The sequence below is a fragment of the Chrysemys picta genome, chromosome 1 (assembly GCF_011386835.1).
Source record: "Chrysemys picta bellii isolate R12L10 chromosome 1, ASM1138683v2, whole genome shotgun sequence".
NCBI classification, from domain to species: Eukaryota; Metazoa; Chordata; order Testudines; family Emydidae; genus Chrysemys; species Chrysemys picta.
The window spans coordinates 39,728,624-39,745,764 of NC_088791.1; the positions used below are offsets into that span (position 1 = coordinate 39,728,624).

Below are 17,141 nucleotides of genomic sequence, written 5' to 3' on the forward strand. Positions count from 1 at the left end.
AGAGTGAAGCGGATTGAACCCACAGGAAAGTTAACACTGCCCTACTGAAACTGTATTATAGAAAAAAATGTGTGTGGTTCAGGTAGCTCTTTTTCTAATGGTCTATTTCCTTCTATTCACTATTCCCTTTCAAAGTTGCTTGGCTGACCTCTAGTGGAGGCTTGTGTGCCAGGACAGACAAAAATCGGAAATTTGCTGATTTGTTGCCATTTTCCCCCTCCAAAGTATTGATTGCTGTTGTGACTAGGTTTAACTCCCCCAAAATTTAGCCAGTTATTTATTATTAACTGGCTAGATTTTGGGGGAATAAATTTATATAATTTATATAATAACTCTACAGGTGTGAATTCCCCCTCCCACTGACAAAGAAAGACACTAAGTACCTATATTACAGACACAGGTGTGAAACAGTCTGAGAGATACACATTGCCATGTTTGAACACTGCAATCCTTTGATACTAAATATGGACTTGCTCCTACAAGAAAGTGAGCAGCCTCAGCTCCCACTGTAGCCAACTTTACACTTGGGATTTTCCGACCAAAATGTTTGATTTCACAACCTAGTGACAATGAAATATTAAGTTTTTGCATCTAAGTCCTCAGGTACGTTTTAGAAACACAAAGAAAAGAAGGTCGCCATTTCACCAGCTAACAAGCACCTCTGATGTCTCTTAATTGTGAATAACTGAGCATGTACACAGGTGCATAGACTCACAAAAAGAGCACACATATATATAGTGAACACACATGTTCAGCTAAGCGCCCACTTGTGGCTTTATTAAGGTCTTTCTACTGTGCATGCACAAAGCAACATTGTAAAAAACTAACTCAAAACCAAAATATTTCAAACCTAGCATAGGCATTACACACCTCCATGAACTGTAATTCCATGTGGACTAAAACAACAAGGAGTCTGGTGGCACCTTAAAGACTGACAGATTTATTTGGGCATAAGCTTTCGTGAGTAAAAACCTCACTTCTTCGGATGCATAGAGTGAAAGTTACAGATGCAAGCATTAGATACTGACACATGGAGAGCAGGGAGTTACTTCGCAAGTTACTTCTCCACTTGCGAAGTAACTCCCTGCTCTCCATGTGTCAGTATATAATGCCTGCATCTGTAACTTCCACTCTATGCATCCGAAGAAGTGAGGTTTTTTACTCACAAAAGCTTATGCCCAAATAAATCTGTTAGTCTTTAAGGTGCCACCAGACTCCTTGTTGTTTTTGTAGATACAGACTAACACGGCTTCAAAATTCAGTAATGTACTTGGGGACAGGGGAATAAAAAGGGGGGAGGGGGAAACTAATTCCAAAAAAAATCCTGATGCAACTCTAAAAGGATAAACACATTTGGCTCAAATTTTCAAAACTGCCCCACTATGCACACTGCCCCAGTGCTGGGAACCCTGCGTTTCCAGGGTCTGTGGCTTTGGTATAGCCCCACCATGTGAATCAGAACAAAATCAATTTTTGAGATATAGAAATTCTGAGTTTCTACCAGCTCTACTAAATATGAATATATGATTTATCTTTGCAACTTAATGGTTTATAAGTATATGGGATTTCTAGTTTTACTGGTTAAAAATCACTGATTTGAGGTTATTCATAGTTAGAGCTTTGTTTGTGTTAGTGATACTAAACTTTCGTGTTTGCCATTTTACATACCAATCTCATTTTATGAACATCTTCAACCAAACTATTTGTTTTTTTAAATAACTGTTTTGTGTTATGTAATCCAATTACTTACTGTTTCTCACAAATATTCCAAATCCAGTCTCACTTTCCAGCAGCTGAGCAGATGTACTCAAAATGTCATATTTCAGCCATATTATTCATTCCTTGTGAATAGCAGACTTGTAGAAATAATTATAGAATATTAAATGTAAATGTGATTTAGACTGAGAATGTGCGTCAGTTTTTAAATAAATTAAATGGACCAAATTTGGGCATACTGAACACAAAGAAGTTTTAAAAGATATCTTTTTGTTTATTTGTTTCACAAACATGTATTTACATTGAATTCACAACACTGAAAGGAAAAATGTATACTATATATTAACCGATTTACATGTATGCCCTTTCCCATGTTAACACTAGGCCCCATTCTTCCCTGTATCTGTAATGACGGGATCAGTTCTCAATGTGCTGATGAAGTGGTGATTTGTGCAGATTCTAAATGGCATCATTTTCTAAGTGCTATGGTTTCACTCTTCAAAGTTGTTTTGAACAATGGATTACTTCTTAAGATAAGCCTCTGTTACTAGCATCAATTTCCATAAATAATAAGCATAAAGCTGTAGCTGTATTTTCTTTACCATGCTACCAGTATTCCTTACAGTATACTAGAGCTCAGTTATCTTTGTAGTAGTTATTAAAGTTGATTCGCAGCAGGAAGTCCTCCAGGTGAGGTTGGTATCCCCTATTTACAAGTTTGGTTACCACTGTAGGAAAAGCAAATACACAAATCGTAATTTAAACCTCTAACAAGTCAATCTGTTGATTAAATGTATGAATACTATCATGGAAAAAGCCTATTGCAGAAGTCTGATGTAGATAGAAACAAATAATTAAAACTGTATAAAAGAGCCCCTGCCTCTATTTCTGGAATTACAAAGTGCTCTCATTAACTGTCTGTACAACAAATCAGAATCAAGGCAAGGAACAGAAGTGTCAATCCTAGACAGTGTGCATATAAATGGAATTTTATTCTTCTAATTACAAGTACACTTTATCCAAACTATTTTTAAAAGGACAATTTTAGGTTCCCGTAACATCATATTCAACAGTGGGCAGGCACTACTGAGATGCCCGACCTGTAAAAGAAAACTAGCAGAGCTGTTTCTTATGCCAAGACCACTGTGTTACAGAAGGGACCATGAGACAAACACCTGGGATGATTGCAAATCTTTACTAATGCTAACCATCATTAACAATAAAGAAGGGATCTTTCCAATGTATGGACTTAAATCAAAGTAAGAAAAATTCCCCTGGCTTCATAAACATCTCATGTACCGAGGGGGATTTGCAAGCAGTAACAGCACGCAAGGAAGAAGGAAAGGTGTAGAATATACAGGATTAGAGCCTGATCCAAAGCCCACTCAAATCAACAGGAGACTCTCCACCGGCTTCAGCAGGCTTTGAATCACACCCTTTGTGAAAGACAGAATCTTGTAGATTACAGGAACATGTGTAAGTACACATCTGTTTTGTGGTGATTAATATGGGGGAGTGCAAAGGACCAGGTCACTCTGCATATTTCCTTACAGGAGGCTCTATTAATCTCTGTCCGTGAAGCAACCATAGGTCTCATAGGATTGGCTTAAATGTCTCCCAGAAGTGTTTTGACTTCCCATAGGCTTTGGAAGCAGCCATTCTAACTCTTCCTGAAATATTTGCTTTTGTTGTTTTTTATCCTGTGACACCACTTTTAGACACTCTTAATGAATAAAAAGGGCATCTCATTTCCTGAAGGATACAATCTGATGGAAACAGTATCTAATGACTGATATTTAAAGGAAAAAGTGGCACTTCCTTTGGATATTGGGGCTGCTAACAAAGCAAAGTGAGGAGCTGCCTGTATTCACATGAAAAGGTGAATTTATTTTTGGTAGAAATACGGGAAGGGTCTGCAAGAGCAGTATTATTTGGGAAATGCAGAAGATTAGATAGGGTCTCTCTAACTTGCCGACCCTGCAAGCTGAGGTGACAGCTACAAGGAATTCTATTGTGCAAAAGAACATGAACTACGTGGCAAAAAATCTGCACAGTGGCAAAGTTCTTGTCTGCAGAACTAGATTTAACTACATCTTGCAGTAGGTGAGCAGCCTGTGGGCCTTAGTTGCTTAACCCCTTGCAAGAGCCAGGAAATTCAATCTCACAGTAAGATGTAGTATTTGTCTTGTCAGGAGATGTAAAATACAGTTCAAAGGACTTTTTTGTGTTGCCATTTTAGATACTTTTGTCTGTCATACGGTTTCAAGGACTACATTGCAGATAAATGGTAAATCTAAGCATATAGCAGGCTAAGAAGCAATTATTTACCATAGATTTACTCCCCGTAAACCACCAAATGTGATACTTATTGTCAGCTATGGGACACATGCCAAGAAATTCAGACTTCTGATGCTTTACATTAGTGGACGTGGTGAGATTAGCACTAAGCAAAACGAGTTCAATATACACTTTCTCCTGCTTTCAGGCTGCACTATCAGAGACAACTGCAAGAACTGATGGGTTTTTCAGGTGTCAGTTGATTGCGGCAATATAAATTAACCCAATAACGTATCTGAGTTCCTACCTTTGAATAAGAAGTGAGAGTAATATTTGAAAGTATTGTAAGATTGTTGCATCAAACCAAAGTTGGGATGAACAGCCATTTGCTTGCCAGCATCAATGTTCCATGACTGAGAGATTAACTGGCTGCGGAACTTCAAAATGAGACTGAAGATGCTGTGAATAATGTTCATCACAGGAGTGGCCTTCTCAGTCAATAGTCCTCTAGGGTGAAAAAAAAAAACAGACTTAAAAAAAACTAAAGAGCCATTGTTTATTTGAGCGGTTAGAAGGCAGAGAGAATCCTTTGGGTTCCCTCTTTAATCATTTCAAAATAAAACAAAACAAGTGACTCTACAGGAGTGAATTTATGTAACTCTTGAGTCCAGTATGGTTTACCTACTTTTCAAGGTTGCTGACATTTACATATGAAGAGCTCAGTCCAGACACTTGTCCTTTATTTTTATGTTGGTGGGATTAAATTTTAAGTGTCATGCTCTAGTTCATCTTAACTTTGCCCAGGTAATTTGGCATCCGTCATCATTTCTGCCACTTCCCAATGCCTGAACTGGTTTTTCTGGATGCACCTGTTCTTGTCTGTAACTAACAAGAGATGCCACTTCTAGTGGGACACACTCTTTTTGCCTCTTCTTGTATCTACTCCTTCTGTTCGCCATCTTCTCTTCCTCCCTTGTCATTTCTGACCTCTTCTTTTTCTCTCTATTCCTTCCTTACCCTACCACTCCCATATCTACTTACCTCTCAACCCCATTCTCCTTATCCTAGTCCTCTTTGCTTTGCTCTCTATCACAACATCTCAGCGCCTCTACAGTTTGGTGTTAGTAACACCTGTAGTGTATGAGGCTCAAAGTGTTAACAGCCTCTGATTCATAAAGCAAGTAGTACTACTTCCACTACTCATGAACCGTGGTGGTGGTCTTTTTTCAGAAACAACGTCTGTGTACATCAGATGACAACTGCTCTGCCAGGGAATCGTCCTGCAGCCTGAAATTAACTACTCTGCATAGGTATTAAAAATATAAACAATGTATAGAGACAGCCCTGGTGCAATCTTTGAATTTGGATTATTTGTACATACTACTTATTCAGTCAGACAACACTCTCATTTCCCTAAGTAGTAGGTATTAACTACAAATCAGGAACTTCCCTTTCATCACAGCACTAATATTCTGGGTGCTTCTGTTGTACCTATGCAAAGATTTTACAATTTTTTTTTTTGTATAATTACTACTTTGTATGTTTGTTGAAATCATTTTATGTGTGTATACACACACAGACACACACACACACACACACACACACACACAGAGACACAGACGGTGTATGTGTGCTATACCATATTTATAAATCCTCTGCTGGAATAAACTGAAACAGCTCAGTTGACTTCACTGTTTTTCCTTGAAGTGTTTCCCTGCTTTGCTTACCTGAAAATAGCTTTGTTGAGGTATTCTGCATGTGTTCTGTGAATTTCTTCCAGGTTTCCTACAAAAGACAGTTTGTTTCCAAATTCACACCATGTTACATGCAATATTTGGTTAGCAATGTAACCTTGAATAACTTTAACAAAGTGCTGCATTTCATGTTTATACAGCTGGAGCTGTCGAAATTGAACAGAATTTGATGCACGACTCACTAATGCTGAAAATAAAAACAGAAAGATATTATTGTTGACACTGTAGAGCAGGGGTGGGCAAACTTTTTGGCCCTAGGGCCACATCAGATACAGAAATTGTATGGAGGGTAGGAAAGGCTGGGGGAGCGAGGTGTGGCCTGGCCCCCTATCCAGCCCCCTGGAGCCCCCATCCCCATGCAACCCCCCCCCTCCACCCGACTGCCCCCCGGGACTCCCGCATCCTATCCAAACACCCCTGCTCTCTGCCCCCAACCATCCCCTCGGATGCCCGTCCCCTATCCAATCCCCCCTGTTCCCCATGCCCTGACCGCCCCCCTGGGGCCCATTATCCAACCCTCCCTGCTCTCCCTGCCCCACGTTACCTGTGGGGGGGAAGAGGGACTCAGTCCTTGCCCAGTGTGTTTCCCCTGTTTGTTTGGCTGCTCTCCCTGGCAGTCGGGCAGGGCTCGCTCCCTGTATAGGCTTAGCCGCTGGGGACAGGGGCCAAGCATGCTGCAGGCGGAAGGGGGGCCCTGGCTTGCTCTGCCTCTGTCCCCAGCAGCAGGGCCCAGGCCCCTTAAGCGCCCCCCTGCAACTCTCCCTTCTCCTCACATACCCCCCCAGAACTCCCCTGCTCCCTGCCCCCTGACCATGGCGCTATAGCCGTGCCGCCGGGCTGGAGCTGTGGCCGCACTGCCCAGGCGCTCGGGGAACTGAGACTACGAGGGAGGGGCCAGGGGCCAGCCTCCGCCCGGCACCTGGGGAGTTGGGCTGGCTCCTCCGCAAGCCTATCCTGACCCCGCTCCCTGGCAGGAGCTCGGGGGCCAGAGGGAAGGGTCCTGCGGGCCAGATGTGGCCCACGGGCCGTAGTTTGCCCCCTCTGCTGTAGAGACGGTTCCCATAAAAATCATGGTTTGACAAAACTATCAGCAGAAACCTGTCTCAAATTCCAAACAAGTTTCCTTGAATAAATTTTGACTTTTAAGGACCAAAGTACCTGTTTTAAATGGCATGTTTACAATCTATTGTCTGGCACATGGAGCTAAACACGTTTTTATGTAGTACCTTTTCTAATGTATCTTACCAGTACGTTTTAAGTGGAACCAAATATCCTTGAGAGTCCACACCATGTGCTTCAACTGCAGCAAAAAGGAGAAGATCTTGTTGTATTTATTCATGCAGCTCTCAGTAATGACAATGTTCAGAGGCCAATCAACCTAAAAGTATATACAATATATATATAAAACCAAGTGTCATTAACGTTACCTGTCCATGTCATATTTGATCATTTCAGAATATTTCACAGCCCTTACAGTCACAGGTACTACAGGCTGCTGAAACATAATTGAATGAATTTATAAATGGCATCATAGAATGACCAGGATGAGCAAACCCTATGAATTCATTTAGATTAGCCTAATTTCTTGACTCTTTTCCTCTGGGAGGTAGTAAATCATCAATTACTATACATCAAAGAAACATGGATGCTCAAATGATTATAGTATAAGAGCAAAGTATAACTTTCATATAATCTTTTCTACATGCTTTCTTACCTTGTACCGTAGCTCCAAGCAGTTCAGAGCATCAGGAGCATTGGGTTTGAACATTTCTGGAAGGTACTTGAGTGCAAAAGAAAGATTGGAAGCAAGCTGGGTGTCTCCGTGAAGGCTATATTGTAATGCTTTATTTAAGATAGAATTGAGAACCAGTGGATTCAGAAGTTCACCAGGAGTTTGCCCTGAACCAAGCTTGAAAAAAAGAAATCTTAATTCATTACACACATAATTTTTAGAGACAGACAAGTCATGTTCTTGCTTTAAGGTAAATTTTTCAAAAGCCCCTAAGTGACCTAGGAGCCTAAGTCCCATTTTCAAAAGTGGCTTAGGCACAAGTGTTTTATTCATTTTTGAAAATGGGACTTGACTGCTTTTGAAATGTTTACCCATAGTCTTTTGGCTCAGTACCATGATGATCAACAGCAGAACAACCTAATTAGCAAATTAATGTGACAGAATCAAAATTAATACTGTGAAATAAACCTCTCAATTTTCACCTTTAGAACTTTAAAACAACTTTAATGTGTTTTCTGACACATGTTTACTAATGAAATTAATTTGTTTGTTGAAAATCCAAATGAGAACTTGCTAATTCACTTTTCAAAATACAAATATAAAGCCTTAACTGCTGTTATGGAAAATCTAAATAAAAGTACATAGCAAATTTAGAATTGCAGGTGTCAGGTCTCAAAATGAATAAAGAACAAAACAAAACAAAATCATGTCATTCTAAACATTTCATTTATGTTATTCTGATCCCCCTGCAACTATTAAAATGACAATACTGAGCATAAGACTCAGGTGCAAAACGTTTAAGCACAAGTAGCCCCACTGACTTCAGCAGAACTTCTCACATATGCTCAAAGTTAAGCATGTGCTAAAGTGCTTTTCTGATCGTGACCAAAATACTCTCAGCTTCTAGAGAGTTGGTGTGCCCATGCATGTCCTGATAACCAGACATAAGCCCAGACCATCCTTCCTGTGACCTTACTCAGGTGGACCTCATCCATGGACACAGAAATGAGGCATACAAGTGCCACCTCTGCAGAAGATTCCAACATTCCCCTCCCTAATTCTCCTTCAACAGTGCACTGTAGGATTTTTTAAGTGGGAATGTAGACCAACTTTTCATAGCATGGGCCCCTGCAGGGTGATGGAGGAGAGTGGTGGGACTCAACCAGTGGCCACAGTATCCTCCCAGCAGGGGCCAGAGCAATAGCGCAGTCTAGCCTTTCACAGGACTGGAGGTTCTCTTCCCTGAAGAGCTCCAATTTCTGCTGAGTTTAGAGGTCATACCGCTAGCCTCTTCTGCAGTCTGCCAAATCCCATCACCCCATTCCTCAGGGAGAATATCAGCAAAATATATTGCTCTTACAGAGTTTCTTGGGCCTCATGTATCCCTGAGAGAGGGTGCATTTTGGCTCACAGTCATTAAGGCCTCAGCAGGGCCTCTTTGCTACAGAATTTGCTATCGTGGCACAAGGGGGTACAAAATGGACAAGGGGAAAAATAGCAGATAGGATTTTAACCCACACCTCTCTACCATCCTTACTCATATTGGGTTTTTTTAGCTACCTATGTCAACACTGGGAACGGTCCTTAATATCACTTTATGAGATATTAGAGGTTCACAAACATCACGCCTATTGCAAATGACCAAATACCAGAGTTAAAACAAGCCAGCACAAATACCTTCTCGAATAGTAGGTCACTAAGCGATTGAGCAAACTCTCCATCTTCCATTAACAAAAAATGCCGTAGTGCTTCAAAATTCTTCTCTATGTTCAGTTCCACAAAGTAGTAATCGACTATTGCTTTGTTCACAAGGGAAACACTAATAAAAACATGAACTGACAATCACTCTTAAGAACAATTCTTTCCTTACTATTAAAATGCAGTCATGGATATTACTATCAAATTAACATTTCAATATTTAGCATAATGTACAAGCTTGCATGACATTCACATGCACTAAAGAAAATGGGAGAAACCTTATATACAGATAGTATCCAGGATGAACCAGAACTAAAACCTACCACTACTGAGAACTATAGCTTGATTGGAATTGCCAGCATATCTGAAGATTGGTTGTATATAAAGGGCTTTAGTGACACTACATGAACCATAGGAAAAATATTAGCAGTAATCTCTCTTTATGAAGCTTTCATCTGGTGGGATCCAGACTGGTTAAGCAAAAGTGTCATGTCTGTATCTTTGGAGAGGTGTATACTTCACCTAGGCAATACAGGCACCTTTGATGCTAGTCACTGACAGAGAAGGCGAGAGGGCAAGAGATTCAAGTCTTGAATCCTGGAACTCTGGGGATAGTCCCGAGACCGGGGAGACCAAAGGCAGGGGCGGGAGGAAATTATCCTATAGCCTATACTTACTAAACTAGATATAAAAACTATTCACAACAAATTTAGTTTACAGGTTATACACTGAAAGACACAATTCCAACCAAAGCCATGCAGCGTTAAGAAGGAACTGGAGCGGCATCAACCTGCGCCGCCTATTATACCCTTGGTCGGGAACATGAGGGAAGCCAATGTGCACGTGAGAGTCAATGGACACTCCTTTGAAGAACTTCCAGACTCAGGCACACGGCATGCATGTGTACGCATGTGTGGAATAGCACTCGAAGTAGTAAGTAGTTTTTCGTGCAGCTCTGTCTCAAGGGAAAATGCCCAGTGAAGAAAAAATAACTGAGTTAATAAAAGTGGATTTGTTTTTCCTAATTAATACTTACTGAGACACTAGTGGAGCAGTAATAGAGTGTTTCATCAGCACTGGCAGAGATAAAAGCTCACTAAGTTGTACAGCTGTTTCATCTGTTGCTGACTGTACCAAAGGATCCACTGGGAAAGTGTATGACCTGGGTATCACATGATGCAAGAGATGGGAAACTGGCAACTCTGCTAAATTGAAGAATACATATAAAAATTGTAAGGTGTTATACTTAAGCTATTTCAATTAATCTCCTGAAAGTCATTCCAGATTAGAAAAATCAAAACACGCTACAGTAGACTTCAGATTTTTATGCAAAGAAAAATAGTTTTGCTACTGTACTTAATAATTTTGATGATAAAAATCATCTAAGAACTTTTCCTTATGCTAAAAGCCTGATTTCTCACTCAAGACCATTACATCATCTTGCTGAACTAAGATTTCAAGAGTTCTACTCACACATTAAATCATAGCTGTCTTGGTATTTTTCAAGGCAATACTGGTCTGATAAGGCTTTCAGATAAGCTTGTTCTTTCTTCCACGTATCATCATCATCTTCCTTCTCTTTAGTCTCAGAAGCACAAGCCTCAGAAAGTAAAGTTTCTTGAGGTGTAACAGTCAGTGCAATCGATTTTTCAGGTTCCTCTGTCTAAGAGAATGCAGACAATAACTAACACCTCCTCTCAGAGACGATCATCTCATAAATCCCATGCACAAATGATGTGTTCCTTACCTGTGAACCCTGAGGAAGCTCTAGAGGGAGATCTTTGCAGACATCTTTTGCAATTACTGTAATAACACAAATTGAAACAGTATCAGAAAAAGAAAAAAAAAAAAAAACCATGAACATACAAAATACAGCTGACTGCCTATAGTCACTGGATCATATCTCAGACCTGATCATAATTCCAAAAGAATGCAAAATCTGTAACAAAACCACCATTACAATGCACTTGAAAAACAGGGAACTTTAGGTTCACATGCTTGTATATATTACACAGTGACACTATTAGCATTAATATATTTAAAGTATTGTCAGAACATTTTTCAATTTCAGAGTGCAAGGTAGCTATTTAAAAACACACTAGAATTATAACGGGTCTGCAAAGTTTCAAATCAGTGGAAAATTTTAACAAATATTTCACCCTTTTCATGCAGGAGACTAGACTAGATGCAAATTCTCGCCTAAAAATTCTAATAGTGTTTAGCCATATACTCAATGAATTAACTCATAAGTATCCAGATAGAACAAACACACCTGATGGTAATTTTTATAAGGTCCTAAAAAACTACTGACCAACTGAATACAGTTTGATTGTCTTATTCTAACCTTCTTGTTTCTCTCTCTCTTCTGTGATGTTTTCTTGCTTTTCACCTTCAATATTAGAATCTGAAAGGACTGGAACACTGTCTGAGGACTGTGATTGGGGTAAGACCTCTTCCTTGCCTTCTGATGATTTATCACCTCTTTTACTTTCATCAGTGGGAGAAAATTCTCCATTGTACAGACATGTCTGAACTGTAGAGTCTGATGAGTGACCAGAGATAGTTTTATTATGAGGTATCGGATCAGTTTCTGTGGATGGAGACCACGCCCCTATTTTAATGTTTGACTGAGATGCATGGCCAAAAGGGCTCCAACGAGGTTTTGAAAGCTCAGTATCTGAAACTAGCTCTCCCATTTTAATGTGTGATTGTGAAACATGTCCATGGATATTCCACCGAGGTCTAGATAGTACAGCCTCAGACACATTTTCCCCAATCTTGATATTGGCATCAGATGCATGGCCATGGATGCTCCACCGAGGTCTAGATGGTACAGGCTCCGACACATTTTCCCCAATCTTCATATTGGCATCAGATGCATGACCATGGATGTTCCACCGAGGCCTTGTAGGCTCTATGTTTGACACGTACTCGCCAATCTTAATATTAGCTTCCGAGGCATGTCCATGAATATTCCATCTAGGCCTTGAGGGCTCTACCTCTGACGTATATTCCCCAATTTTAATATGAGCTGTAGAAACATGCCCGTGAATATTCCAGCGAGGCCGACTAGATTCAACTTCAGAGGTATATTCCCCAATTTTTATGTGCGAATCTGAAGAATGTCCATATGGATTTGAATGTGACTGGGAAGTCTCTGCATGAGGCACATATTCCCCTACATTAATACTGGCATTGGATACATGTCCATGAATATTCCACTGAAGTCTCCTACTCTCCACAAACACATTTTCTCCAACTCTGCCATGTCCTTGTGAAACAGCAGCTGGCCTGAGAATTGTATTAAAATCATATTCACTTTGCTGATGTAACTGTGTATTGTCTTCTCCTTGCAGTGCTCCTATCAAAAGAGGCTGACTTTCACTTATTTGAGTAGTTTCAGGAAGTTCTGAGCTAATATTTTGAAATGCTTCATCTAGTAAAGATCCTTCATCTAGTAAAGAGCCAACGACAGCAGGTTGTTCTTCCTGTGATTCTGGTAGGAAATCCTCAATATTTAGACTGGATTCAGGAAGAGCATTAGCACTCTGTGATGGATCCCATGTTTGTTCTGTACTTAGTAGCTGGAATTCAGTCCCTGCTGCAGCTGGCTCAGAATGTTGATTAATGTGAGTATTTACTGACTGGGGCGAAGCCAATGGTTTATCAGCAGAAGTAATACTCTTCAGTCCAGATTCAGAATCACCTCTGACAACATTATTGTCAGAATGCACAGGTTCCACAGTAGATACCTAAAATATAAATAATTATTGCATTCTTCAGCCATTTACATACAGTTGGTATGTATTTTAAACTATTTTTCCAGATCAAGATTTTATTTCCAGTCCCCCCTTTTATTGTCAGCACCATAATACTATAATACTCATTCACATTTCTGCCATGGTGACTCTTCTATTTAGTGATCACAGATTTACAAAATTCACATTAGAAAACTTGGAATTGTCATGCAATGCTTCTGTCAGAAAATAAACCAACCTGAGAGCTCGGTTCTTCTACAACAGCATCCATAATTGAGACAGTTTGGCACTGCTTATGCGGAATAATGTCTAATTTCCTCCTGTACTTCCCATCAGGAAGTTTTTCAAGCATCTCCTAAAAATCAAAATAGCAAAACCAAAAAGCTTTTAATGTATCAAATGTTAAAATGCTACAAATGATATTTCTTATAAAAATGTAGAAGATACCTCAATGTGTTTTTGATCTTCTAATAGAAAGTTGAGACGGGCTGTTTCCAGTTTGTGCCGCTGGATTTTCCATAAAGCTCTTTGCTCCCTACGGGCTGCATCATCAGAAAGTTTGCTATAATGGTCAATTAATTCTTGCCTGAAGGATAGCAAAGATACTATATTACAGACACTCCACCTACGTATTTTTCATCTTGCACTCTGTATATTGAGACCATATGCTGGTGTAGAAGAGCAAGAAAATGATAGATCTCTCAGACTATATATTTTTAAAATTAAAAACCAGAGGTTTCATCCACAGTACAGAATCCAGTTGAGAAAATGTAATGAAAATAGGATGGTATTTTTTGTCAATAAGTTTTTATAGAACCATGTTAGTAGGACACTAATTTTTCATAACAAATGTGCTTAAATGTATAATAGAAAACAAAGAAATTACCATTAGCTGTATATATTGATGAGTAATGTCAAAGCTTGTAATAGCTATAATTACTATGCAGAACTTACATCAATTATAATTAAGTCTACGTTTTAGTCACAGGTATTTTTAGTAAAAGTCACGGACAGGTCACAGGCAGTAAACACAAATTCACAGCCAGTGACCTGCCCATGACTTGTACTATATACCCTTGACTAAAACTTGGGTGGCCCAGGATCCCCGCTGATGCTGGGGGGGAGAGCGGAGGGGGACGCGCAAGTGGTAGCCTGCAGCCCAGAACTCCCGCTGGTGCTGGGGTGGGGGGGTTGGAGGGCCTGGAAGGCTCCCTACCTGGCTCTGCACAGCTCCCCGGAAGCATCCAGCATGTCCCTGCAGCTCCTAGGGGGAGGGAAGGCCAGGGGGCCTCCGTGCACTGCCCCACCATGAGCTCCGGCTCTGCAGCTCCCAGTGGCCGGGAACTGCAGCCAGTGAGAACTATGGAGGCGGTGCCTGAAAGCTGGCCCCTCTGCCTAGGAGCTGAAGGGACATGCCAGCTGCTTCTGAGGAGCCCGTCCTCCCCTGAGGTAAGCGCTGCCCTCTACCCCAACTCCCTGACCAAGCCCTGAGCCCCCTCCCACACCCAAACTGCTGCTGGCCCAGGGGCTGCCCGAGTGTTCGGGCAACCCCTGAGCCAGCCGCACCAGCTGCTGCAAAAGTCACGGAGGTCATGGAAAGTCATGGAATCCATGACTTCAGTGACCTCTGTGACAGACATGCATTCTTAATTATAACCAATTTTAACACTGAAAAGAGTGTTCCTTTCCTGCTCATTACTGTTTAAGTCTACCTGATAAATAAAAACAATTAAAAATAGAACACCACACCCATGGCACTGTCCTCATCAATTTAATTTTTAATCACATAAATATGTTTTATTTGTCCTTTTGATGGTTAATGGGAGCAGTAATGACTCCTGGCTATGGTATGTCCTGCAGTGATCATCTAATCTTATCTCCTATATATCACAGCCCCTTAAACCAATTACCCTGTATTGAGCCCTATACCTTGTGTTTGGCTAACACATATCTTCCACAAAGGCATCCAGTTTTGAGCTGAAGATATCAAGAGACGGAGAATCCACCACTTCCAGCTGGAGATTTTGAAGGTACGTGTTGAAGCCCAAGGCTCTACCCCTGCTAATGACTAACTACCAAGAAATACCTGATCTGCATGTGAGTCCCAATTATATATCAAACTAAAAGGAACTGACTGAGATATACATTTCACCTTACATACTCAGACACCATCAACGTGTGCCCTTGGACTAAAATGCAGCCCTTAATCTCTGACAGCTATTCAAAACATAATCCAAATAGCATTCACCAATGTATAAACTGTGGCTCTGACCATGCAATCAGACCCACTTGGGTGGACCTTAGGCCCAAGTAGAGCCCCACTGAAGTAAGATCGGGGTCCATGTAGACTCAGAGGAAAGTATTGTAACCCACATTTAACATTAGCAGTAAAACAAAAAAAAAAGTTATGTTAATTCCCATGTACTGGTTTTTAATCTGCTCTGACATCCGATTCTTTTGCTGCGGGGGCAGCTTTTGATCACAAATTTTGTTGTTACAGTTTTTCTAAAGCCAAGATTATGATAAAAACCAAACTGGATGTCATTGGTGTAGACTGTCTGTTCTCTAGAGCATTGCTAGGATTCCAAAATGAAGAGCAATATTTTAATTGGTTTTTAAAGCCAGACCTTACGGGAAAATGTGATCTGAAACCTTTGGAAGACTAACCACAAATACTGTTTCTTAATACATTACCTTGCCCTTTTTTCCAGTTCCTCTTCTAAGGCTTTCAGTCTTTTCTCTCTCTCCCTGAGCTCTCGGGCATAGCTGAAATCATCATCAATCTCTTCCTGTTTCATCGTAAGTCGACGCTACATAAAGATTCAGAACTCTTAAAAAAATCACTTTCAACACCAACCCAGTCAGATAGATGTACACATTTTAAAGAGCTTTTTAAACTGTATATCATTAGGTGTTTGAGTGATTTCAGAATGTGCAGTAGACCCTTATTTTATAAACTAAATTGGGGATTGAGGAGGTCATAAAATTGAACATTTCAAAATTACAATAGGTAAAGTGCATAAACTGCAGTATGGTCCACTGCATTACTGTCTTCTTCTCCTTCAAACCACTGCAAGGTGATTTCAAATGCACTGAAAACATCAGAATGTGAAGGGTTGTTGCCTTTTTCTTCACAGACATCACTATTACGTGATTTTTCCCTCCCTTCAGAAAAAATGGTTTGTATAATTGGTAGTTCCTAAGATTAGATTTCAAATAATTGATGTTTCACGGTAAAACTGGAATTTCTCTTTGTTTTTCTTTAGCAAATAATGTAATTCTCAATGCAATCAAACCACAGAAATACCTCTTGATCTTTTGCAAACTGTTCTTTTAATTTCTGAAACTGTTCCCGTTTCCTTGCATCCAAAGTCATTCTTTCTGATATTTGTTGATCTGTATTTAAATTTAAAATAGTTACTTTACAACATACTGAAAAAAAAAACAAAGAAAAAAATTCACTAGATGAAAATACCACTGGAACTTACCATTAATGGCTTTTAGTACTTTACTTGCTGTTTCTCGAGCATGAACAATCAACTCCTGTTTCGCAATCTCCATGCGCAAATCCTAGGAGATAAATATATATAGTTTTATTATGCTTTTCAAACATGAAGATATAGCGTTGCAATTTAAAGTGTACACTTTCATACACATAGCAATAATGTCCTAAGATAGCTGGCTTCCAGGATTTATAGCCACTTAATAAATGGGACACTTAATGAAGCAAATCACTGAATGTAAAATCTAAGGTTATACTACAATTTATTAACACAATGATCTGTTCACAGTAATGAAGTTCTACTAAAACAATTAGCCATGCAAATGATTAAAAAGACTGACAAATGGAACAATCTGATTAGTTAATAAACAAGTTTGACTCTGATAGTGTACTAGTTGGGTCTTGATTACCATTTCCCTAATATATTAAAGCAGATGCAACAAACCCCTGGTGAAATGTCCTCCAAAACTATTTCCAAAAATCATGAAAATGTCAACAATAATGACATGCCAGTTAAACAAAATGAAGAAAGTAATTATGTTAGTCTATTTTTCACCCTAGCAATAGATAGCAATACTAAGCAAGCAGATCACCACAGGAAGACTATAGGTCATGAATGTCAGTATTTTATATATACAATAAAATTAGAAATCTGAGCTTTCTTTAAATATGCTAATGATATAAAATTCATTCTTCTTTATTAC

General features: G+C 39.8%; 1 protein-coding gene across 3 annotated transcripts in view; it reads right to left on the reverse strand.

The window, feature by feature from the left end:
* Positions 1 to 1,969: 1,969 nt before the first annotated feature.
* The window catches only part of TUBGCP6 (tubulin gamma complex component 6), a 34,416-nt gene continuing 19,244 nt past the window's right edge, over positions 1,970 to 17,141 (reverse strand). Inside the window, exons 12-26 of one of the 3 annotated variants that reach the window (XM_065555168.1) lie at positions 16,424 to 16,505; positions 16,243 to 16,331; positions 15,630 to 15,745; positions 13,383 to 13,521; positions 13,174 to 13,290; positions 11,522 to 12,929; positions 10,925 to 10,980; positions 10,651 to 10,840; positions 10,214 to 10,382; positions 9,157 to 9,298; positions 7,462 to 7,656; positions 6,993 to 7,125; positions 5,721 to 5,778; positions 4,301 to 4,500; positions 1,970 to 2,444 (exon numbers count right to left, since the gene is read on the reverse strand). In XM_065555168.1, coding sequence (XP_065411240.1) covers positions 2,353 to 2,444; positions 4,301 to 4,500; positions 5,721 to 5,778; positions 6,993 to 7,125; positions 7,462 to 7,656; positions 9,157 to 9,298; positions 10,214 to 10,382; positions 10,651 to 10,840; positions 10,925 to 10,980; positions 11,522 to 12,929; positions 13,174 to 13,290; positions 13,383 to 13,521; positions 15,630 to 15,745; positions 16,243 to 16,331; positions 16,424 to 16,505 — 3,186 coding nt within the window. In that variant the 3' untranslated portion in view covers positions 1,970 to 2,352. Of the gene's footprint in view, positions 2,445 to 4,300; positions 4,501 to 5,720; positions 5,935 to 6,992; positions 7,126 to 7,461; positions 7,657 to 9,156; positions 9,299 to 10,213; positions 10,383 to 10,650; positions 10,841 to 10,924; positions 10,981 to 11,521; positions 12,930 to 13,173; positions 13,291 to 13,382; positions 13,522 to 15,629; positions 15,746 to 16,242; positions 16,332 to 16,423; positions 16,506 to 17,141 lie in introns of all 3 variants that reach the window. The other 2 variants (XM_065555163.1, XM_065555175.1) reach the window with 2 other exon arrangements.